Here is a 26,121-nt window from a genome sequence, read left to right on the forward strand (position 1 = left end):
GGGGGGGAACGAGCTCGTTCAATGCTTGTTGTCGAAGAGCACGTTACAATGGGTGCCTCTCTATAGACACACGCAGGTATTAAAGTTGAACGTATGCCATTGTAATGGACGAGTTAATACGAGATATTTTCAAGTTATAAAACTTTTCCGACCCTTCCGCGTTCCACTCGCCCGCGAAATTAATCTTTACGATCGTCATCCTTCGCGCTTTAATTAGGTAGTTTACGGTGAAAACACGAGTGAGGGTAAACCAATTTCTCTGAAGAGAATGCCAACGGCCCGGATATTCTCTAACGGTACCGCCGCCGCTGCCGCCGCCGCCGCCGCCGCCGCGCGCCGTCGTCGTCGTCGTCGTCATCGTAAAGACAGGAATTCACGCAGCTCGCAGTGCGACTAAACCGTAGCTGGCGACGAACCGTTTTCGCCTTGTTCATTATTTCGTAAATGCGACACGGCGCGAATATCCGACGCCTTTCGCGTCGCTAAATGCCGGGCGTATTATTCCCTCACTTGCTTTAATCACGCTCGGTATACGCACGGGTTCGTCGTGTACAATCGGTATTGTCAACGGCTGGGCGAGAAACGGCACGCAGAGCCCGGCGTTAATTGCGTAAAAGGCGAACTCTCGGCTAGACGGAGGGGAGCGGTGGGAGGGCGGGGGGGAGGGGAAGGGGAGGGGTGTCGGTGAACCCAAAAACTAGGTTGACTCCCGACAGGTAATTTGTATCGCCATTATCGCGGTCCCACGCAGCCGGCGTTCGACGCTTGCTGTTCGCGTCCGCGAATTTATTCCGTCTTAATGGAAAATGTGTGTACGAGCGAGGCGAGTAAAGCGCAACCGACGGAAAGGCCGATCGATTCTTACACATCGAGCGTCTCTCGCGTGCGGTCGATTTCCTCATCGGGTCACCGGGTTATCGGGTTGCCACGACGCGGATCGATCGTCCGTTAATGCCTGTCACCGCGTAACGGCTACAATGCATAAAAAATATATTATATATAAAACACGCGTTAAAGACCGATATAGACGCATTCATTTTTTTTTTATCTTCGCTCAATGGAGGCTCGCTGCGAAATACACCAGTTTCGAATCGGCTTCGACGTTGCCTCAACGAATGCTCTTTTTGTTTTTCAGCACCTGTTCGAGCGCGTGTCGACGAAACGCAGATGGACACGCACGAGGGCTCGACGGTGCAGTTGCAGTGCCGATTCCCGCCGCCGCGAGAAAACGTTACGTGCTTCTGGCTGACGCACACGAATAACAATCTGGACAACGCGGCGATCGAGGATACCTCGCTGTCGCCGAGATACAAGGTGTACATGAACCTGCAGGAGGGCCGTTACGATCTGCAGATTAAGAACGTGTCGTACGAGCACGACAACGGCAAGTACGAGTGCCGGCTGAAGGTCACCAGCACCGGCACCGATTACCACAGGAAGTACATCACCCTGACGGTGCTGAGGGCGCCGGGTCCGCCGACGATATCGCCGACCTCCGCGTTGGCCACGGAGGGCAAGAGGCTAGAGTTGCAGTGCAACACCTACGGCGGCAGCCCCGAGCCGGAAGTGAAATGGTACCGCGGCAACAGCAGCACGTTGCTGCACACCGGCAAGACTCTGATGATCGAGCCCACGCGGGAGGACGACCGGTCGAGTTTCCGGTGCGTCGTGAGAAACCGCGCGATGCGCGAGGGCGAGACCCTGGACGCCTCGGTGACGCTCGACGTCAGTTATTATCCGCGCGTGTCCGTCGGCCCGGAGAACCCACTCAAGGTCGAGGTGAACGGCACCGCGACCCTCAGATGCCACGTGGACTCGAAGCCGCCGGTCAGCATGGTGCGCTGGTGGCGGGACGGCAGTTTCATCGCCACCCACCTCGAGCACGTGATACCCAAGGTGACGCTGCAGGACGTCGGCAGGTACACCTGCCAGGCGGACAACGGCCTCGGCAGGCGCTCCGAGGCCTCCCTGGTCCTGGACGTGCTCTATTCGCCGACAGTGTCCATCGAGGGTGATAGCGTCAGGGTGGCCGACGTGGAGGACAGCGTGACCGTACACTGCAACGTGTCCGCCAATCCGATGCCGTCCGTGACCGAGTGGCTGCGGGACGGCCGACCGGAGTTCAGACAGCCAGGCTCGATCCTACGACTGACCCGTGTCACCGCGGACAACGCCGGCAACTACACGTGTCGCGCCGTGAACACGATTCACCCGACCGGCGGCGAACGCAGGAACCATTCGGCCTTCGCCAGCGTGACGATCCGGGTGCGGCACAAACCCGGCCCGGCCAGAGTAACCCCGGACTCGCCGGTCGCCGTCGAGGGCTCGCGGGTGATACTCACGTGCATGGCCAGTCCGGCCGGCTACCCCGAGCCGCAGTACAAATGGTGGAAGGTAGGCGAGGGTGGCACGGTCCAGATGCAGGCGCCATCCGGCCCGAAGTACGAGATCGACTCGGTGCACCTTGGTAGCGAGGGCACCTATAAATGCCACGCCATCAACGAGATCGGCATCGGTGAGGCAGCATCGGTAAATCTTACTGTTCACCAGCCGCCAAAGATACTCACCAAGCTGCAGCCCCATGTCACGAGAAAGTGAGTAAAAAGATATCATGCATAGAATTTTTCTTCATCTCGCTTTTTTCGCTTTTTTGAATCAGAAAAAAAATTCAATTTTTATTCGAAATGCTTTTTGCAAATTGCAGTATGAATAATTATTGATTTTTTTTTTTAATATTCTGTGACTCTTGCAGCTTTTAAAAAGCTTGAAATATTGATTTCTGCAAAACGAATATTTTTGGAGACGTGATATTCGCTGCGTACTTTGGAAATTGTTTCATTCTACATGCATTGAGAAATAAGAATTTATTTCCCCGAGCGCAATTCGCTTTTTACAACGTCGCGACGTATTTTCTTCATCTACTTTGCTCTTTAATTTTCAAGTCGTACTAAACGTTGTTGACGTAATTGTAGAAAGTCTGCGGACTTTATGTTTTGCTTTCTTCCACATACTTCTTCGGCGGTGAAACTATGCGCCGCACGGCGAATGAAATAGCTTCGCGGGTAGAACAAGATATATCTTCCGTCCTAATAATGTAACGTCTTCTTGCTTATCGCAGAGTCGGCGAGTCGTCGTTCCAAATATCCTGCGTAGCGCAGGGCAAACCGCGGCCTAGCGTGCGCTGGCTGAAGGACGATCAAGAATTAACGGCCGACGAGAGGCTCTACAAAGTATTTACGCCAGATACGGAGGGCCACGGTAGCGTAATAACCGTAAATTCCACGCTGAGCTTTCTGGGTCACGCTCGTCCGCAGACCGACGAAATCGTGCCGGGCGATCGCGGCAAGTACACCTGCGTCTTCATGAACGAGGTGAAGAAAGTCGAGTCCACGATGATGCTCAAGGTGGAGCACGGGCCCATAGTTCTCCATCAACACGAAAAAGTGGCTTCAAATCTCCGGGACACCGCCGAGGTGAAATGCAAGGTTCAGGCGTGGCCGAAGCCCGAGTTCCAGTGGAGTTTCGGCACCAACTCCGCGACGTTACAGGGCTCCTCCAGCGACGGCCACTACGAGATCACCACCGGGCCCGACAACTACGACGTGTATACGTCCACCCTAAGAATAACCAACATCCGCGAGTCCGATTACGGCAATTATACTTGCCGTGCCGCCAACGTTCTAGGTATCGTCATGCCTAGTATCGTGTTGCAGCCTAAGGGTGCGCCGGAGAAACCGAGCAACATCACCGCCATGGAAATCGGACCCACGTACGTCGCCCTTTTGTGGCAGTTGGGCTTCGACGGTGGCCTACCAATCACGAAATACTTCGTTTCGTATAGAAGAGCGGCCGGTGGTGACGAGATAGTCGCACCGGACTGCGCGCCTCCTCGAGGACCAGCCGGCCAGTGGCTCGAGCTCGATTGCCGGCGATCGAATCCGTGTAACGTGACAAACCTCGAGCAACATCAGACCTATACCTTCAAGGTGAAGGCCTACAACACCAAAAATCATTCCGACTATTCCGACGAGGTAACCGCCACCACGGCGGTGGCTCAGATACCCACACCGCTTAGAGTTACCTTCGATCCGGAAAGTAGCACGCTCGCTATTAACGTGGGAGCCACGTGCTTGGCGTTGGTGGCATCTATCGAGAAGTTCGACGGAGGCCCGGATAGTTCGTGGCGAATTGTCGACGAGTGGCACCTCGAAGTTCTCGGAAGTGCGCCTACTCAAAGAGAGGGAGTATTGGACGATCCCGAAACGGCCGACTCGGAACCCCGACTGAGAGTCAGGTTGTGCCTCAAAGCTGACCGGCAGAAGTGCGGCGAGTACGCGGAAGCTGAAAGTAAGTTTGTCTTACAATACAAGGTAATCGGTGGGAAAATCCTTTCAAATGCTGATAAATTTATTTCAAAACTATTTGTTTCAAAATCTACAGCTTCTTAATTGATTAGAAAATTGCATTAATAAGCTTTAGGATATAATTGATTTAAAGCTTAATATTGATCAATTAAAATAAAATGTAAGTGTATCAAATGTAAATGTATCAATTAAAATAAATATAATGTAAACAAACATTGTTTGTAGAGTTAAAATTTTATCATTAATTTGTAAATTTGACGATTTGGCGAAATTTTTTAACAATGAATAAAAATGTATTTTTAAGAAGTGCTAATGCTAAATTTAAACCACGTTGAAAAGAAATAATTTTCGATCGATGGAACTTTCCGTCGGTATTTATTTCCAAAAAATATTTCTTCTCGCAGTTTATAAATATAAACCTTTTTAATAATAAATTTTCAAAGCAGTTGCATTTTTTAGCTTAATGTCCGTATGTGCCAGTTAACAGTTATATTTTCCCTAGTTTATTAACAATGCACAATTTTTTTTAAATAAATAATAAATCGTATATTTTAAGAGGAACGATAATAGTTTAAATAAGCATTTCCTCTGACAGTCATTTATTTTATATGTAACTCTAGAAAAATATAGTTTGACAGTCGGGGATACCAATTTGAACGCGGAGAGTTATTTTAGAAATTGCATCTTGGTCGAGAGAATTTCTTCCAATTCGAGCACGCTTTTTCTCACAGTTGGACCATCCTACATCGCACAAGCCGGCTCTCTCGGAACGCCGACTTTAATCGCCCTGATAGTGAGCGGTGCAGTTTTTCTACTGTTCGCGGCCCTGCTGCTACTGTTTTGCCGATGCCGGCGGAAACACGCGACGAAGGCGAAAGATTACGAAATGGACTCGAACGCGTAAGTATATTCGAAGCTGTAAAAATGCTCGTTACAAATGAGAAATACTCAGACCGTAGGCTAAACGATTCGTCGCTTTCGCGTGCGAAGCTCGAATGCGAAGAAAGGGCACGGCTCATTGAATTCCCTCCTTTATTTCGTAGCGTCCGGCCGAGCCTTGTGGCAGGTAACGGCCAGCAAACCCAACCACCGCCGCCGTATTATGCCGAGAACAAAGCACTGGAGCACAGCCTGGATCACGCCTTGGCTTTGGAGGATTCAAAGACGCCCGCTTACTCGCAATCGGGATACGGTTATCATCAGCCTAATCACAATATCAACGGTAAATTGTTTAGGCCGCGAAAAGTTTCCCCTCCTTTCGCATCGGTTTACAGCCACGTGATAAAGTCTGCAAATACACGTTACACGTGTTTCTCTTCCGATTTTTCCCAGGCGTGAACATGGGCTACATGGACAACAGTTACTCGAATTCCAACAACGGCGGTTCCGTCAACTCGCAGGACTCCATATGGCAGATGAAATCCGCGGCGGCGAACGGCGTTAATCAGCCGTACGACCTCGCCGGATACGGTACCACGGAGTCCGATTACCCCACGCATCCTCATTATCTCCCGCAGCGTGAGGATTACAGGGAGAGCCATAATCTGAGCCGGCAGCAGTTCTGCACGGAGCCCTTCGCCACCGTCGTCAAGTCTCAGAAACACGTCGGTAAGTATTAGCCTTACGATCGTTTCACGTGACTCCCTTCGTCCAGGTTCGCTCTAGCTTCTAATGACAGTCTCTATATTGCCGGTGTGCGTGCCGGGTTGCAGCGTTATAGATTATATCGTACGTTACATCGATCTTCCGCGGCTGCACCACATTGTTTCGCGGGTGCCTCCTCCAACCCTCCGGAGAGGCCTTGTTTCGTCCTTCCTTTCTCCCGCCTGCCACCGCCCCTCCCTCCCTCCCACCCGCCTTCCCCCATCGTTCGTGTATTCACCCTCTTCTTCCGCAATCTCGTAAATTCGTATTAATCGTCTGTTGTACCTCCGACAGATTCGCCTTACGACGTGTCGGGCTTGCCGTACCAGGAGAATTACGACGAGGACACGAAGCCGCCGCAGCAGCCCAGCCTCTCGTACGACGAGAGCCTCGAGTCCGGCTACTCCACGCCGAATAGGCGTAGGATCATCCGCGAGATAATCGTTTGAGATCTGCCTACCGGCTCACGAGCCGGAAACACGCGCACCACCTGGCTATAGCAGCAGGCCCCCGTATGCCATACGGTGGCGCAGCAGCATCGTCCGCATCACCTCTATCACCGCCATCGCCATCGCCACCGTATGGAGATCGTCCTTGAGAATCCTTCCGTGCCGCCGATCGCGACGGCCGCGACGGCGAATGCGCAACTGGGTCTTCCGACGCGTCCGCCGCACCACTTTCCGCATCGCGCGACGTACGACGTAGGTTTAGGAGGACGTAGCCCGTCGTTGTTGCCCGCAGAGGACTATTATACGAGAAATCGTCACGCGCTATCGCCGTACGGGGATCTGGATGGCGCGCCGGCACCGGTGACGGTCCGGCGGATTGACAAGTCCGGATTGCTGGAGATCGCGGAGACGGATCCCGTCACGTGTTCGCGTCCTTGCGTGCTCACCGGCGCGGAGGACGTGGCCGCGCGCGGCCTGTCGTCGTTACGGATCGATCGTTCGGGCCTCCTGGAGGCCGTTCCCGAAGCCGCCGATCAGCCGGAGGAGCACAACGGCGACGCGACGACGAAGCTGCTCGACGAGGCCGCGGGGGTGTCGCGAGGAGAAACGTTAAAGGTGGACGCCGACGTGAATCCTCACGTGTTCGAGGGCGGTTGCCTGCTGGAACGGCCATCGTCCTTGGAGGGCCAAGCCTGCCCGGACGAGGTCGACGCGAGAGCCCGTTCTGCGGATTTTAAGGTGCTAAGCGGAAGCCCGCGAGCTCAACTCGACGTTTCCAAAGCCACGGAGAGGCTACCGCATTTGCCGTTCTCGCCCGGCCTTTCCCTGCGCCGTCTCTGGAATGATCCTTCGAGGAGGTCGCCGTTAACGAGCCGTTGCGCGGACGCGGACTCGACCCGCGCGCCGCGGAATCAGAGATCTCCGGAATTCGCCGCTAGTTCCGCTTCCAGAAAACCCGTCGATCCGTCGCAGAGTCCAATTACGCGCGAACGGTCGCAGGTAGGATGCACAAAGAACAACGTTGATCCTGCGTCAATCGACTCGGATGTTCCGGCGGCGGCGGCGGCGGCGGCGGTGGCGGTCGACGCGATCAAAATGCCTCGCGAATCGCTGCTCGCGAGCGGAAGCGCGGAACGAGAGGACGATCCGCCGGGCGAGGAGAGGGCCGAGGCGGAAGGATGCGAGCACACGACCGTCGAGAGTCTCGAGCAGGACGAGGTATCGTTCAAAGGGTCCAACAAACTTCTCGACAACGACAATGTCCAGACGCTCAGAGTGATCATTCTGTCGGAGCAATTGTGAAAGTGACCGTACTCGAGTGCAATGACTATACAGGCAGTGATATCAGTATATGCGCGTGTGCTGAGTGAATGAGCCAAGATTACCGGAGGAGCATCAAAGATGCGGTCCCTACGGAGGAATTACCAATCATCGACAAGGAGGAGGGTGCATCTTGCGCGACGGCGCCTTCCTCGCCCCCATTTATAATTTACCAACTTTCGCTAATACTGACTCTAGGCAATCGAGACTGTCTAAAAAAATTTATTGTTCAAATTGTATGTATTTTTTGTTGAACTTTAGAAGCCCGACTCGAACATCTTCCTAGAAGTCGAAGTTTATCGTCTAAAAGCGCGCAGTGTTCAGACCCGCCTATTTTTAAGCCGCTCGAGATTGATTATTTATTTTATCGCTAAGACGCTTTGAATCCGGCAATTTTATCAATATTTTACAATGTTGTTGATTCAGACGATTAACTGCCACCCCGGATTCAATGCGTTTACTCGCTGTCCGTTTAATTAGTCAATCTCGACGCGGCCCACAAGGACATTTTCTCCACGCGACACTGTCACAAAAGTATTACTGTCACGCAATGTTGTTTTGTTAAATTTTATTACGACGATGGTTATTTTATTGCATTTACATTTGTTTTTTCTGCGTGACTGCGGATATTACTTTCCGTTTTCGAGCGTATTTTTTTTATATATAGAAAAAACGCGTGGCACTCCTCGTGTGAGACTGTGTCCACGAGCGTTCTCCGAATACGGAGCGTTAAAGTACCAGGACACATCAATTTCCGGCCGCTCACGCGAGAAAGGACGTCGTAAGTATAAGCGAGGAAGATATTTCAAGAATGAGGGCAGGTCGAACGGAGAATCTCGCGAGTCAATGACGCGCAAGAGGCTGTCCGACTACGTCTATCGGTTGAAGACTCGACGCGGCGTTCGATGCATTTTATACTTTTATATACACGAGCGTGTGAGTGTGTATGTGTGTGAGAGGGTGATGCGCCGTCTCTTCGAAGCGACAAGCGATCGCGGTTTATCGTGGCCGCGCCGATCGGAGCTATTACATAAATATATCTCGACCGCGGGGCGACTAACGCCACCGGTTTTGTAAGTACTAGCCGTAGGCGTTTATAAGTAAGAGATGTATTCTTTCGCATGAGTGACTGTTTTCTTTTTTTATTATTATTATTATTTTTTATCGAGATCGGCCGCGTCGTGCGGGCGATCGGGCTGAAATCGGCGAGACGATCAATTCGAACGTTATCTACCTCGTGACGGAGACAACCCGGACAATCCGGACGGTTCGAGCTGTGCCTCTTCCTTACAAAAATTTTAATACCGAAAGGTATAAGCAATTGATTACTTATTTTCAGTATTAAAAGCATTGAAAACAAATGTTCGGTGCTTTTAATAAATAAGTAATTTCTCGCAATTAAATTGAATTTCTGTAAGGGCTGGGGAATGTCTTGGTCTCTCGCTCGGCGTTGTCCGGGAAGGCGATGGCGCATTGAGGTGTTCATCACGCAGCTGTAAATAAAATTGAGCGAGTTCCCTGATGTACTTAACACAAATGATAAAAGGAGCCCCGCGACGATCTATAATTGCATTCGCGCCGCTCCGCGAGTCACGAGTTGGATGGCGGCGAACTCTCGGTATCGAGAGAAGCCGAAACGAAATCTCGACGACGAATTTCGCTGTTTCAGCCCGGCGACACTTCGGACTAACGATAGACTCTAAATGTATACACACACTCTCCTCTTTTTTTTTTACGTTCGTGCGAATTCTACGCGTCACACTGTTTCATAGTTGTACGCGACGTGTAGAGATTACGTGCGCGGCGCCTTTTGTTGAATTTTTGTATCCCCTCCCTTCCCCCCTTCCACCCGTTTCCTTTCATTTATATATAAATATGTATCTCTTCTTTTTATTTTATTTTATTTTTGTATCGTCGATCGAACGCGCCGGCAAAGTTTCGTTTCCCTTCCCCTCGCTCGCGCTATAGACGTAAAAATATAACAAAAGAGAGCGCCGTACTGCATTTAACTGACGACGTATTAAAATGATCGATTACGACATTGTATTACGTGCCAGTGTAGTATATGTTCCACTTTCTGTCGTATATTTTTACGAACGCTCTGTATAAGCGCGATAAATTATAAAATGCTCGTCTCAACAGTTTCCACCGTTGAAACAAAACGAACGTCCATCCGGTTTGAGCCCAGCACAGTTTTGCTGTTCTTCGTCTCTTTGCGAAAATTTCGCCGGTCGCGTTTCTCCGCGCTCATGCGACCCCACGTTTATCCCCGCACGTTTTGTCGTCGTCTTCTGCGATTCTGCGAGAGGGACGGCAAACGACTTGGCCGCGCGTTCGTTCGTTCGTTCGCATATCGTTTGTGATCTCATTTTGCTCGTATAATGCAATCTCGCGAGAGACATTCGCGGTCGGACGATCGCGTCTCGACCGTTGCGATTGCGCGTCCGCGTCTATTGCGGATCGACATACAACACACTGCGCGGCTCTGTGTGGCCATTAGTCTCGATGTACCCCACGACGATTAGGTAGGGCGCAATTAGGGGAGAGAAAGAGAGAGAAAGAGAGAAACACACAAATACTTTAAGTGTATTCCACCGAAAACGATGTCGTGCTGCACGTACAACGCGATCGTAACGAGTCTTGTTGGACGTAATCTTCTTCGCTGATTACTTCGCTAATGAAATACGGTATTTATCAAGCGTGAGAGGTCGGTCAGGCCATTACTGCCCCGCGCACGGCGGTAATATTTTTTTTCTTATTTCTCCTTTTTTTACTATTCGTCCCGATTTTCCTCTCTGACGTATCTTCTCTGCGAGAGAATTCGCTTTTACTGACTTCGCTAAATACGCTATCCAATATTGAAATATTCCGTTTTACGCGTGAAAAAAAAAATAAATATTTGATCTCTTCCTCTTGTTCGTTCGGTCTTTTGCAAATGCACTTTACTAATTATATACGCTCTATCTTTTTTCCCCAATCTCTTTTCGTCTCGATTCATCTCGATTCACGTTTAATTAGGCGTTTATTATTAGATTTACATAAATTCCTTTCACTTCCTCGCGTTAGGGTAAACCGAGGTGAATCGGGTCAATGTAAATTTTAAAACAGTTATCGATAATTTTCTGTTTCGAAACTTATATTGATCCAATATTCGCCACGGTCTGCCCTACGTTACATTTTGTTTTATCGCTCCTTGGTAATTTTACCGATATGTATGACCGCTGTACGAAGGAACACACGCTGGAAATCTCCTACTTCCATGTCTTTCATATAGAGCGAAAGTTGATGTTAGACGTTACGCAGGAGACGTGCCGCGTCTCGAGACGCGCCGATACCTATTCAAGATAAACGGAATCTATTCGTTTTGGCACAATTACTCAAGGGACACGGATGCATTCACCGGCGGCAATGCCACCTCGATTTGGATGCCATGTAAATTCTACGCCGCGCGATATACGACGAGAGAGAGAGAGAGAGAGAGGGGTGCGAGCTGCCGGAATGTGGCAGGGCGGGACAGGCGGTACGGAAAACGGAAACGGAGAAAAAGTAGTCGACATATTTTTGCACAACGAAAAATCGTAGAGGGTACAATGTACGTTAAACACGCGTATGTAGGGTTAAATAAATTTCAGGAAACGCCAACAAGACCGTGTTTCGATCGATTTTCGCTACCTTACGCGCGGAGAAGAACGAGAATTACCCTGAGATTTTGTACATAGTACATACGAGCGAGGAGAAATAGAGTGTGATAGTGTGAGGAGGTGAGTGCCGTGCATGTGTGAATGTGAGTGTGCGGATATGCATGCGTTATGGAAAAAAAAAACGAAAACAAGAAAAAATGAAAATGTTACGTTATAAGAAGATGATTGTAACGAGGACGAGCAGCTAACAAGTTGTGTAGAGTTTCCCCTCGAATAAGCGTCGCTCGCCGAAGTAGCTGTAAATACGAGGACGTACGTTTCTCTAAACTAATTAAATAGTCCCTTCCCCCACCCTCCGATATGTGAAACGAGAGACGATCGATTTATCTCATTCGAAGTTGTCCACGCGCACGAGTCGGATACGCGTATCCGGGAAACGGACCGGAAGAGCCGTGCGTGTCTCGAGCGGAAAAAAAAAACGGAATGCCTATGAGTGCCGGATGCCAGTCGGGACGACATCGGATCCTCACGGAGGAGATTCCGTCGGCCTCTCGGCCGATCGGGATCGGTTTCGCGTCGATCGCCGGTGCCGATCCGCGACGATCCGTCACGCACCGCGTGCCACGTGCCTGCTGCACGCGCGGCTGCTCGCAATATTTAATTAACAGCGTCGCGTCGCGCGCACGTGCGTGCACGCGTTGCATATCCACGAGAGAGAGATTCGTATATTAATTAATACCCATCATAGTTATGATATTATAATGAATTATTATTTGTACAAATTTTATGTTGCAATATAAAATAAACGATGAAGCGACGATCCTCCGTGCCTTTGATTTTTTCCTCATTTCGCTTACGTACATTTCGCGAGTCGACTCAGGAAACTGCAATCGCGTTTTCTTTCGCTTTGCGAAGGTTGCAAAAAAGAAGGAGATTTCTTGAATAAATTTTCTTTTCTTCTTTTTCAGTTTATATCTTTTAATCATAACGTTCGTGGTATCTCGAGCGTTTACGCTTCGATATATTTTCTGGGCAAAAGTTCAGCGTATCCAAACAGGAATTTATGGAGAATCGGATCCCAGATTCCCGCGTGCGATTTATATCACGACGGGTTACGTACTATCGAGAGGTGGCCGTTGCACCTCCGCGTCGACCTCACCATCGAGACATCGACCTCGCGGGGCTCGATGGCGCGAGCTTGCGCCGTCCGTTCGGGCCTCTCTCTGTACTCCCACCTCGGGTGCATGCTCGATAAAACGCTCGAAACGCTTTTCACCCTGTGCGATATCCCCCGCGCGTTTCCCTCGGAAACCGAGGGCGATATTTTACAGTCGCGGCGCAAGCGAGCCGGTGAAAAATGCGCGGGACGGCACGTCGCCGTGAACAATCGATAAAGGGCGAGATGCGAGTTTCCAGTGGCACGCGCGAACCGCACGGTGCAACGCGTAACATGCTGACGTTGCTGTCGAAACGTGAGAAAATCAGGTAAGGGAGTACAGGAGCACGGGGGAGAGATCGAGACGCGCAACGCTCTCCTCCCTCCGTCGCGCCGAATTATACGGCACGCTTCTAACGTTGATATGTAGCCGCTCTGACGCGCCGAGGCTCTTACCGAGCATGCTCGTAATCTTCGAAATTCTGACAGTGATTTTAATTCGTTATGATTGTAATAACGTTATACGGAACTAGTGCTGCACGGCACCAACATCATCGAGCTTTCCCGCGTTCTCGGTCCCGCGAGTATCGGGTATTATAAATGATGTCGATGAACAAAATTTGGTCGGTTAAATATTCCTTTAATGGAATGTCCGTATATCTGTTAATTGTAAGTATACTATTTTTACATGTTCAGATACGTGATAATTAAATTTTTTTTCCTTTATTTTGTCGAGTGTAAAATAAAATAAAAGTCTTTTTTATATATTAGAACTTTATTTTAATTTATAATATAATAAATGCTCCAAAATGATTAATTATGAAGATCGCAAATCTGCAAGATCGACGGTGAAATATTCAAAGAGCTTACTGAAAGTTTTTAATTAAAAATAGATTAATTGTCTGATCGTGATTGATTAATTTTGTCTTAATCGTAATTCACTAAAGGTGCTGCGCACATAACAACTTTTGATTGAAAACTGTCCTCGACTCACTATATAGAACGAAGAATGTCTGTATTATTTCTTGTCCTTGAAGTATCCCCCGAAATTGATTTTCCGAGGCATAATAGGCAACAGTGCGAATATAGGCACCAATGGTAATATAGGTACCACATTCTAGTCGCGTGACCGACGTCACCACGTGGCGCATCGAATCTCTACTCCGAAGTCTTAATCTCGTAGTTTTGGTGCTTCAGAAACGTTATGTGTATCTTTCGTGTGTGAGGAAGAAAAGAAAATTTTGTTTATTAAATATATTTATTAATATTCTATACAATTATCGAGCACTAATGCACGACACGACGCAAAATAGAAGCTGATTTCAAGAAGAATAACGTCGATATAAGCGAGAAGATATAACAGATTTATTGGCCACGAAATCGAAATAAGTGCTGTATCGAGAAAAATATCTTTGCATTCCGCGACACACGGCATTCTGCTCGCGCATATGCTGATAATCCGAGCGTAAATCTTACAAGAGATCAGTTTTGTGCGACGACTCTTCTATGAATCAAGACGCGAAAAATTTCAGGAATATCCGGGAAGTCTCGTTTCTTCACCGGAAAAGTTATCGTCGACAAATGCCCGGATTTCGGACGTATCCTATAGTCCAGACTTTATCTATGCATCATACTACTCGTACGTATCGTTGTAAGCTATCGACACATAGTTTTATTTCGCTCGCGACACAAAGACCCGTATTCAACCAATTCCAATACTGCTGAATACATAGAGAATGTATTATTATAATTGACGGTAGATTTTACGATCCTTTATCATTGATCATTTTGGATACTATGCGAAAATTTCGTACTCTTTCATATATCTCATCTCGAAAAAGAAATTGCGATATTATTATAGTAATATGATCGCGACGCAATTAAATCCGTGTAAAAGTTTTTGCTTTCATTTTTCCCCCGTACCATAGAAAAATTGTCCGATCAATCCCAAGAGTTCAAGATAATAATAGTTGCCAATGACACCAACGTGCCCCGGTAATAACAGATCGATGTCGTTGTCGTGTTATACGGGCACATTCACAGTCAGTGCTCAGACGATAGCACACGCCGCGCGCCGCCGCCGTATCGCTTGGTTACCGCGTATGACATAAAGGTTATTAATATTGGCACTGTCAATATCCGATTACGCAACGATATCCAAGAAATATTCAGTTTATCGAGGTAATTCAAGGTCTATTTGACTCATTGTCAGACACAACGTCAGTTCACATTTCCCTTCTTATTCTTGTTCCGCATATGTGTGAGTATTGCTTTAAATATTCAAGATCTCGTCGCTCATTTAGTGCTGATCTGATCTTGACATTTACTTAATTTATGAAGCACCGAAGAGTACACTCAAACGTTAATGCGACATTGAAATATAGATTGCTATTTATTTACACAGCGGCTTGAAGTTATTGTTGTTTTATTACTTATACATTTTTTGTAAGCGATTTACGTAGATTGCTGTTTATTATTCATGTCTTTAATTTTAAGATCATGCGCAATCCGAGTGAAATACAAGGTATAAGGTGAAACGATTAATTAAATTAATTTTCTACTTTAATTAATTAATCTCTAATTAATCCTAATGTAAGATTTCAAGATATGATTTTATTTGCTATATACGAAAATTTAGTTAACTATAGAACTACTGCTAAGTCAGCTTAATTAAGCTTAATTAAGATGGTCTCAGATGCGTAATCGTATTATTGAGTTCAAGTCACCGAGCGAATCGGAAAAATTTGCAAGGTAGTGACAACCCCTCGTGTTTGCTTTCGCAGCGGTCGACGCGCGGCGAGAGCGTCTGAACGACGACGCCGTGATCGCGGGTGTCGCAGCTCCCGATTATCGACCACGGATGCAGGCCCGCCATGGTCAAGGCGCAGCCGCGGCCCAGGCGCGGCCGCCGCGATCAAAGCTGTCGGACTTCTTCCATCTCTGGGTCAACAACATCCGTCTGCTCTACTGGGGCAACCTAGAAGGCCTGCCACAACTGCCCAGCACGATGGGTAATCTACAGAGCGACAGCAAGAAGAAGCAGAAGAAGAAGGAGGCTGCGCCGCCGGTGCCGACGTCCGCGTCCGCGTCCACGGACGTCATCGCGGAGCCCGAGGCGACCGAGGACCAGAAGAAGGAGGACCAGAAGAAGGAGGACCAGAAGAAGGAGAAGCGGGACCAACCGCCCGAAGTTCCGAAGAGACGCGATGAGCATCGCGAGCCGATCAAGATCAGCTTCGAGAAGGTGCACACGCCGGGCAAGAGACAGGCACCGCCGCCGCCACCGATAGTGGTGTTACCCAAGGTATTTGGTACCGCATTTTTTTCTGTCAAGATGAATTAGCAAATTATCGATTGGATAAAGGTCTCTTCAAAGGCAAGGTTATCTCGTATATACAGTTTAACATACTGAAATAAGTACTAAAGAACAAAGATGTAATTAATCTGTAATTTCTCGCGAGAAATGCAAATCGGAAAAATCGAAATGTCTCTGATCGTACGATAGAAAAAAAAGAATGCTACAGCACCTTGACTTGAGTGAGTCGTAGTGTAAAATCATTTTGTGTAATTAGGACACGCAGGAGAGTGTAGAGCCTGAATGTCGCAAGGATACTGCAACAACGGCGAAGCCATGCGTAACGACGACGGAGTCTTTTCGCTCGAGTACCACGGCGTCGACGACGACGCCAGGCCAGACGCCGACGACACCGCAGACGACCCAGCTGCCACCACTGCTGGTGACCGATTCGTGGCGTTTGGCGAACAAGGGCCTGGTCGTGACGGAAATGCCGACGCCGCCGAGCCAGGAGTCCTCCAGCGACAGCGTCTTCACCGATCCCGGCGAGCTCACCATGAGTCCGGTCACGGCGGCCACGAGACCGGAAGTAGTGAAACGTAAACCGATTCCGGAGACGATCGACGGCAAGGAAGAGAAAGCTTCGTTCACGATCTCGAAGCACAAGAAGATCCATCTCTCAGTGATGAGTCCCCGAAGTGAGGATAATTTCATTAATTTCGTTATTTTGAACAAGCATCGCGTTTTTACGTAATTTTTCCGAGCAATTAACTGCGCTATTAAAAAACTGAGTAAGTTGACGATGGCTTATGTAAAATGGTTATGCAAAACGCGTGTAACAGTCTGTGTAACGTGGTTATAAGTTCGTGCAGTTAACAACATAGATTTGCGATGTCATCGGTACAAATCGTGTATACCTTGAATAGGTGTGGTATTGTGTGAAACGAGTGTGGTGCGTGCACATTGGACTTAACAATAAGTCAACATGACTCACTCAAGCTCCGGTTTCATCGACGTCTCTCAAACGAAAATATTTCATTTTTAGGCGTAACGTCGAGCGAGAAGAGTGCAATATCGGAACCGAGTCCACGTACTCCGCAGAGGCGACACAGTGTCTGCGAGCTTCCCACGAGCAGAGGTAGAGTGCTGAGAAGAGTGGCCAGCTTGACCTTGGATCGAAGTAGCGCCAAGAAAAGAAAAAGTTCCAAGAGTATCGTTTATCAGAGGACGGATCGCCACAAGCAATCCGAAGGTGAGAGAAACGCGCGATCGAGATGAGGGATCGTTTGAGACGAGACATGTGTGTCGCAATTTTTTTATGATTTAATCTTTTCTTAAGAGAAATGATAGCAGAGAGCTTTTCGAAAGCGGAAAACATGCACGTAAGATGTAGGCTCTCTACGGCTTCGGATTCTCGCGAATCCGGGGCATAAAAAATGACGAGGCATTTCCAAGATAGAACTACTTTTATAACGACTACACTTGCAGGTCAGCGTACGACCTAGAAGTCGTCACGCATTGACGATTGCGAGTCTAACGCGAGTCTTATCTCGTGACGGAAGAGAAGGCGCGCGATAACGTTGCGATGAGTAAATACGCGGCAGCGGCGGCGTACCTTTTGCTCGCGCGGTGACGCAATGCGCCAAAGCGGTTCGCGAAAAATCGCGACCGCTTGTAAGACTGATGGATAACGATAATCGTCACGATCGTGATGATCGGCAATTAAGGTGGAACACGACGATAAGGACAATCAGCCTCTTTCATCGTCGGCGGCGTCGATTAGGTGTTTTTTAAAACACGGCCTCCAAATAATCATTCGTAGCCCGAGGTTACAGCGAGTGATACGCGCGAATCAAACACGCGCTTGTTCGCCGATAAGTCTTATCGATGGGGCGGTTCGCAGGGTTCAGTTCGGATTCTCTCGTGTTTCCCGTGCCTGTTCGCCGAGCGAGATGCGGTAGTTACTTGCGGAGCGGCGCGCGGCAAAATATCCGGGGCGGAAATAAAATCTGCGAGACGGTCGCGGGATGAGCGAGTGTCGGACATCGTAATTCGAATGGACGCGAGATCGAAGAGTGATCGCGGGAAGGAGACGAGAGTGTGTTTATTTGCGCGTACGTGTGAGTCAACGTCGTGGTTGAAAAGATATGTTTAAAACAGCGTAATATTTTAATTTGTAATTTTTGAAATTGCAATTTCGATGACCAGTGCGTAGATGACACTGACGATTTCCCAAACGGGGTCCTTGAAGAGTTCCCTTTTTTTTTTCAATCCGCGACGTTGCAAGGAGTTTGAGCGTTTGCAGAAATGTCCAGAGTTTTACATACGTCACGCGTTGTTTACCGACACGATTTTTATATAATATTCTCTTAGAGTAATTGCATTAGCGATAAAGTGATTAGAAGATAAGGTATACATAAAGGAGTCGTTCATCTTGAATATAAAACGAGATAAGAACTACATGTTGATAAAGAGTCGCGCGTCGCTTTCACAACATGCATCATTAATTAGGACAGATCACAAAGTTCATAAAGATATAAGCGTCGGCAAATGCCTCTGCTCATATAAAGCTTAAAGTTGAAAGAAAACGGTTGCTCGTCCAGAAATTTTGTACTCGCGAAAGATTCATCAAGTGACAGATTCAAGAGGGCAAAAGTATTCTGTGGCTTAATCGAGAAAAATTATTTGCTAAGCTTTTTATCGTTATTGATAAGAAGGCTAATTTTATATTTCGTGTATTAATGGAATTTTCAGAACATGAACTGCCAGTCTGTCTGACTTCTGTGCTACCAGACAAAGATGCGAAGAAGAACTTTACGTCCATGGTAAGATCTTGATCTCTATTTAATTTGACCCGCAATCAACATTTGTAACGATTACTCACTTTCGGAATGTTTTGTTTTAATCAGATAGATCGGACAGGCACCTGCGCGTTGGCAGATGAACTTTATTCGAACTTAGTTCGAAAAACTAAATCGAGCCAAATCTGTGAACACCCTATGCTAAAGGATATTCATCTGTACGAGGAAGAGGTGACGAAGCTGAAAGATGAGATCAAACGGCTGCGCGAGACATCTGTTGTAGACCGGCAGATAAGCACCAGGGGCCAGTCTACTCAGACATCACCGAGAAGCATATCACCGGTCGATGGGAACGCCAGTGAGGCGAGCAACTTAGATAGCGTTAGATCGTCAACGATCAGAAGTGATGTCGCAGATCTCGAACAAGTCAAGATGACTGTGCTTTCCTCCACGTCGATCGACAAGGTCGATCGGTCGTGCTTATCGCGTAGTAGTCAAGGAAACGCGCCTAGCGAAAATCTGGTGCCGTGCCCACCACCTCCATTACCACCGGAGGCAGTCTCGAAGAGCAGATCTGTCTCGACGTCTTTTATCCCGCCGCCACCGCCGCCGCCGTCCCCGTACGCGCTCGCCACCGAAACGGTGCGTGCCGGCGAGAGGACAGTTCCATCATCGCAATTGACGGACGTTCCTAGGATACCGACACCCCCGCCGCCACCTACCCCCCTTTCGACGCAAAGCACCATAAGCACATATCCATCCCCGCCGCCCGCCCCATCACCGCCGCCACCCACGCCGAGTACCACGAGTACGATACCCATTCCTCCACCTCCGCCTATGCAAGCCATCATAAGCGCGATAGCTCCGCCGTCTCCTCTGCAAAACATGATTCCTCCACCGCCGCCGCCTCCGTCCGCGTTTCCGTGCAAACCGGTGCAGAGCCTCGAGAGTGGCATACCTCCTCCGCCGCCGCCACCTATGCCTCCTCAAAGCGCGACGTGCGAGATGTCTATGATCACCGTACCTCCTCCGCCACCGCCGCCGCCTACGCCGATGTTGAACATGTGCGGGATACCGCCGCCGCCTCCTCCTCCGCCACCATCACTCGCGGGTGCTATCGACGCGATGCCTCCACCGCCGCCACCGTTACCCGGAACTGGCCCACCACCGCCGCCGCCGCCACCGGGCACGCCTATGCAGGATGGTATACCTCCGCCACCTCCGCCTCCCATCGGAGGTTCGGGTGCGGGTCCTCCACCACCTCCTATGGCACCGCCGCCACCCCCCGGGGCATTGGGACCCTGTCCTCTGCCCGCTCCACCGGTCGGAGGATGGAATCCGCCGAGCAGAGCCAGTAGGTATCACGATTTCAAAAGTACAGAGTACTCTCGATAATTCCTTTCGTTAATCGAGAGTACGCTGTACACTCCTCTCGGTTTTTGGATGCCGATTTTGCACCGCGTAACACAAGTGCCTCGCTTTTATAGTTATGAGAAAGCAACCTTTAAATCCTGATGTGCCTATGAAGCCACTTTACTGGACGAGGATTTTGGTGCCAGTTGCTGCGGCCAGTCAGCCTCCAGTAGATAGTGCTTCAGATTTGTCACCCCAGGTAAAACAAGGAGTATGAATGTAATAAAATTTGCTATATGAAGTAAAATAATGATTTCTTCAAGAATGGCTTTTTTAATGCTGTCTTATCTTAGGTGCCTCTGTGGTTGGAACTTACGGAGGAGGAGACTTTAAATATGAAAGAATTCGCTGATTTATTTTCGAGGCAAGTGAGAGAGAGGAATCCGGCCAAGAAGAGCGAGGGGACGCCTAAAAGTTCCAAGATCCAACCCGCGAAGATACTTGATTCGAAGCGTTCGAAAATGGTGGGAATTCTTGAAAAGAGTCTACACATTGATTTTAGCGAGATCGAAAATGCGGCCTATAATTTAGACACAAGTGTAATCAGTTTAGAAGCATTGCAACAAATCTACGAGATTGTGAGTAAACCTTGAGATAAAAATCTAATTATAAAAATGCAGGCTTTTCGTACGAAATCCACAACTTTTTCATTTTTTTTTTCTGATTTGTAGAAACCGACGCAAAAGGAAATAGAAGAAATTGCAATTCACGAAGCAACTTTTCCGGACGTTCCTCTCGATCAACCAGAATTCTTTCTCAAACGACTGTCCGGTATAAATCACTTCTCCGAAAGGATAGCCTGCCTGATGTTGCAGTCGGAGTTCCAAGACGCGATATCGTCGGTTTCGTACAAATTGAACAACGTGCGAACCACCTGCGACTTTCTGATCAATTCCGAGCCTCTGAAGAAAGTAATGGCCATCATACTGACCTTGGGCAATTACATGAACGGCGGAAATATGATGCGCGGCCAGGCTGACGGCTTCGGCCTAGAAATCCTCGGCAAACTGAAAGACGTCAAGTCCAACGTACCCGGCGTCACCTTGCTGCACTACGTCGTCAATGCGAAATTGTCCCAGGAAAAGGATCATAATTTCGAGGAGCCATTGCCTTTACCTGTGCCTGAGGCGGCTGACGTAGAAGCCGCATCCACGATCAAGTTCGATGATATTGCTAAAGAACTGGATAGACTGGACAAAGAATTACAAGGTGTGTACGTGGTATTATGTGTATAATAATATTTCCAATATTACACCAATCGAAAATATTTACATCCATTTTTTTATTCATAAAGCATATTGTTTAAAAGATTTGACAGATATGAAAGAATCGAACAGAGAAAGCGAGCGTGGGTTGGCAGACAACATGCCGCTCTGCCAAGCCAGAGGTCCTAGGTGTTTGACTTTTGCAGAACCAAAATATTTTCACACGCTTGTGTCTCTCCTCGGCAAAAACCACGAGAATATTCTTGATCACAGAACTTCCTTAAAATTTGGCCGTTCGGAACCGGCCAAATTTTGGTTAAAATGTTCCTTATGCCTGTGTGTCATCTTACGCGCGCATCATAGACATAGAGTGAGATAAAAACAGGCTATAAGTCTTATTACAAGAGGAAAAAATAGAAAAGAATCGATATAAATTACAATGAATGTCAGATTTTCTACCTAAAATACTCAGTATTATACTTTAAATATGTAAAATCGAGTATTTTAGATAGAAAATCTGATATTTATTGTAATTTATATTATCTATTTTTTCTTTTTTTTCTTCTTTATGTAACAGGCTTAAAGTCTGTTTTTATCTCACTCTATGCTTATGGTGCATGCACAAAGTGATGCACAGGCATATGGGACCTACATTTTAACGCCGATTCCGAACGGTCAAATTTTGAAGAGGTTCTGTGATCACGAATCTGTCGGATCGGGAAAAATCAATACAATCACATATATCAGATTTTCTACTTAAAATATTCGATTGTTTTACATCTTCCTATACAATTTAAATATGTAAAATTTTTTGACTATTTTAGATAGAAAATCTGATATTTATAATTATATGTATATCGATTTTTTATATCTATCAAATCTTTTAAGCAACTTTATGTTTTATAAATAAAAAATGAATATAAATTCTTATACATACATCATAATGATTAATATACAAGTTATATATAGCACTTTCAATTTTTACTAAAATTAAATTATTTAAAAAGAACTAAAAATTTAATTTTGTTACTATTTTTATATTAATTTGCACTAAGAAAGCGAGTGCAAATGACGCGAAACTGTTGCATTTATGAAGTAACTGTTTTTTTATATTTTTCTTACTCGTTTATTTTATTTGGATAATCTTTACATATGATTTATGTAAATAAACAAGATAGAACAAGAAATTAAATTGTTTCAGCATGTGCACAAATGTGTAGTACAATCGTAGAAGCGGATCCATCTACGTCCAAAATATTCAAAAAGAAAGTAGACTCCTTTGTGAAGAAGGCGAATACCGAATTGGCAAGCGAGAAAGAAGATCTACTGGAGGCTAAAAACAAATTCAAAGCTGTGATGAAGTTTTATCAGTTTATTCCTAAAGGCTCCACGTTGGAAACTGCAGAACCTTACGATTTCTTCAATCTGTGGCTCGGTTTCTGCCGGGACTTTAAGGTACATATCATTAATTCACAGTGTTCGAAATTGCTGAGCGAGCAAATTATATATGACGGATCGCATTTTTTTCAGGATATCTGGAAGAGGGAGCAGCTGCGAATACGAAAGGAACGAATGGAGGAAGTTCGCAAAAAGTTCGAAAGCAAATCTGACGTCGTGAGAGTAAAATTAAATCCGCACGGATTGAAAGCGAAATTACAAAAACTTACGCATAAGAAACATACTCAAAGGTAGTCTCGTCCACAAATTGAAAATGATTAAGAAGTTGATTAACAGTTTATACGTACAATCATATTCGCTAAATTTTGCATAAATAATACCCTTTAATACTGTCAATCCAAGGGAGTTTGATTGTATATTAATTTCTAATTTATACTTATTATTTTTGAATCGAAAATAATGATATTGCGAGATACAAATTTTGTATAGTTTCAAAGCGGTTTTGTTTTGCACAAATTATTTATATTTATTATTACATAAAATTTGAAAAATCTACTTATCCGTTTTGCTTAAAAAAAAAATTATTATAAACTTTGCATTTAAAATAATGCAACTTGAGAAACGACTTTTCAAAGAAAAATCTCAGAGTGCTCAAAAAATAAGGGTAATTTTAAATTTAAATTTCAATCTCAATTATTATAAGAAAAAAATATGGAGGACATTCGAAATTCACGCAACGAAATGCGATCGGTTTTGATTCAAGTATGATATGGATCGCCGATCGCGAAACGTCCTTAAGCATCCAATCAATAAGATTCTACGCTATTATAGTTACAGACTGAAATGTTAACAGTGCACTAAAACGACAATGTATATTTAAGTAGAAACGTTCGTGAAAAATTTATTAATTATTACTACCGTATATTAAAAAAAAAGTATTTATAGTCTGACGATGACTTTACGGGTATTACTTATGAACGCATTGCCATCTCTTTATACAATACATTGTTCCGAGCGATTTAGAAAGCGCATCGGCAATTGATATTTAGTGATAAAAAAAGGCCGTAAACAAGGTCTGTTCTTTTTAGTTGCAATTTCTTACACTTTTTGCATTTGACAAAATGATGACGCAATGCTCTAAAGAAAATTGTAGGAAGCTGCAGAAAAAGAAACTAAAGAGGATATACCTGTACTGTAAACGTCCATGATAATTCTAGAAGTGAAAAACTTTGTGCCTCTTTATATTACATTTATTTCGCCAACTTTCGTTACTCTGCGCTGAAGAATTTCGAAGAAAAAGGAATATCGATCGTGATGATTGTTGTTAATTTTCGCTATCTATTTATTTATTTATTTATTTATTTGTTTGTGTTAATTTATACTAGATTGTCATGGATTAATAAGAGTGTACATAAAATGTTAATAATACGAATTATTGATGTTGTTTAATAAAAATTTCGTTATAAAAAATAGAAAAAACATGGATCTAAAATTTATTCTACTGCCTGGTTTAAAAGTTTTTGGATCATCTAACTCCACAGGCCTGTTCTTTTAGCTAAACTTCTGGCACGGTTCAGCTTTCCTCTTTTTTTTCTCTATGTTAGAGAAAAAAAGAGAAAAGGTGAACAATGTAAGTTCAATTAAAAAAAATAGGCCTCATGATTTCATTTCTCGACTGTGCATTTTTATTTATAACATATATTTAAATCATGTATTTATAAAATTTGAGAATTATAAATTTAATCTATTTTAGCAAGAATTTATATCATTCAAGAATCACAAATTTCTATGCTGTATGTATAGAAATCTGTGTTTAACAATGCTGTTATTATTTGTTTATTTACCTACCGGATCACTTTTTATGTACTTAAAATTTGGTTACGTAGCATATTTTATAATATTGCAGGTATTAGTATTACCTATAGTTTAATGTTTGGTCTTCTTTCAAAATGGCAAAATCAGTTATGTTAAGGTAGTACACTCGCGACAATACCATCCAAAAGTTAGGTCTTTTCGCGCGCTCGGTGGCGATATTCCCATTGCCGCCAGTGAGAAAAAACATTTGGTTGTGCCTGTCCATAGACCGCACGCACACGCAGAAAAAATTAATTCAGACAGACGCAGACTAACGCAGCTCGACTGGCTGCCTCCTTCACTCGCCTCCATATGTCAATAAAAATCGAAAATTATATTTTTTTAAAGGCTCTATTTTCCAAACTAAATGGTAAAAAATTATGAATTTTTTTCATAATATCCGTTTCATATCCTTTCATCACATACTCGTTTTTTATTAAAATCTCAATGCTAGTTTAAGCCCTACAAAAATAAACGCGACAGTTTTATCAACTTTGTATAGGCGACACGTATAAAAAATGCAATTTTTAATTGCTTATATCTCAGTATTGAGATGGTCAATCTCATTCTAATTGCACAAGCGTGTCAACGACTTCTAGTACAACATATAGTTTCAATTTCAAGAAATTCTCAATATTTTGAATTTGCGAGTGTACTACCTTAACATATTTGTAATATTAATAATTCGTCGCCTTAATACGCATAATTATAGTTACAAAGAATATATCGTTATTTGTAATTTTATCGACAGGTTTAATGTCAAAGGTGAGTTATTAAAAAAGTAATATTTAAATATGTCTTCAAATATTCTTTTAATATACAAGAAAATATGTATACAATACGATTTATTAGACACTTTACATAAAATTTTTTACATTAACGTTTATATACTTATTTTAAACTGACAGAGTATTTTAGGAAACGTTATTTAAATATTTTTAAATATAAAAATTAAGATTTTAAATCCGAATAATCCTCTGCTGAATTTGTAACTTGCTTTTTATTTTAACAAAAAGAACACGTATATAAACAGATATCCGTAACGAGCATCAGTATGACACTGTTAAAGTTGTTAATTTGATAACTTGAGTATGAATCATTTCATAATAGTTGACTAAATTTCTCATGATCTTTACAATTTGTTTTTATGACATCGTATATTATGAGATTTGATAGTGTCACCAGTGTTCGGTGAACTCGCGACGTGTAAGGTAGTGGTTATACAAGCATACTTTTGCCACTAATAAATTAGCAATTGTAAATTAATTTCTACAAAAAAACCGTATCTCAATCAGACACACGATTTTAATACAAAGGGTAAGAGACAAGAAATATATGTATATACAGTTTTTTTTTAAAGCTAAATGTATAGCAAAGCATATTTTAAAAAATTAAAAATGCGAGACTACAGTGCAATTTCCTTTAATTTTATTTTTCTTAGATTTTAAAGAATAATTGTTTTACAATCCTATCTTAAAATTGCCGTGTTACCTGCGTTGAAGCCTCTTTTCCCCAATGTTTAAAAATTCATATCTTCCAGAAAAATAAAGATAACTGAGTCGACAAGGCACACAGGGGATA

At 45.2% G+C, this 26,121-nt stretch overlaps 2 protein-coding genes across 3 annotated transcripts in view; both read left to right on the forward strand.

The window, feature by feature from the left end:
* The window catches only part of LOC105452588 (hemicentin-1-like), a 25,866-nt gene extending 19,113 nt beyond the window's left edge, over window positions 1-6,753 (forward strand). The window contains exons 2-7 of the mRNA XM_011693843.1: window positions 1,136-2,594; window positions 3,119-4,347; window positions 5,096-5,264; window positions 5,408-5,586; window positions 5,697-5,972; window positions 6,303-6,753. Coding sequence (XP_011692145.1) covers window positions 1,136-2,594; window positions 3,119-4,347; window positions 5,096-5,264; window positions 5,408-5,586; window positions 5,697-5,972; window positions 6,303-6,457 — 3,467 coding nt within the window. The 3' untranslated portion in view covers window positions 6,458-6,753. The remainder of the gene's footprint in view (window positions 1-1,135; window positions 2,595-3,118; window positions 4,348-5,095; window positions 5,265-5,407; window positions 5,587-5,696; window positions 5,973-6,302) is intronic.
* Window positions 6,754-12,783: 6,030 nt separating this feature from the next.
* LOC105452589 (formin-2-like) lies at window positions 12,784-24,151 on the forward strand. 2 transcript variants are annotated; one of them, XM_011693846.1, is made up of 11 exons: window positions 12,784-12,903; window positions 15,358-15,878; window positions 16,147-16,567; window positions 16,915-17,121; window positions 18,624-18,694; window positions 18,779-20,024; window positions 20,158-20,282; window positions 20,377-20,661; window positions 20,755-21,292; window positions 22,490-22,743; window positions 22,819-24,151. In XM_011693846.1, exons 2-11 carry the CDS (start codon window positions 15,435-15,437, stop codon window positions 22,978-22,980), a joined length of 3,753 nt encoding a protein of 1,250 aa, XP_011692148.1. In that variant the 5' UTR covers window positions 12,784-12,903; window positions 15,358-15,434; the 3' UTR covers window positions 22,981-24,151. The 2 variants fall into 2 exon arrangements, with proteins under 2 accessions (XP_011692148.1, XP_011692147.1); XM_011693845.1 differs by lacking the exon at window positions 12,784-12,903 and adding an exon at window positions 13,647-14,213.
* Window positions 24,152-26,121: the final 1,970 nt, after the last annotated feature.

The sequence above is a fragment of the Wasmannia auropunctata genome, unplaced genomic scaffold (genome assembly GCF_000956235.1).
Source record: "Wasmannia auropunctata unplaced genomic scaffold, wasmannia.A_1.0 LD336028.1, whole genome shotgun sequence".
Classification (NCBI taxonomy): Eukaryota; Metazoa; Arthropoda; class Insecta; order Hymenoptera; family Formicidae; genus Wasmannia; species Wasmannia auropunctata.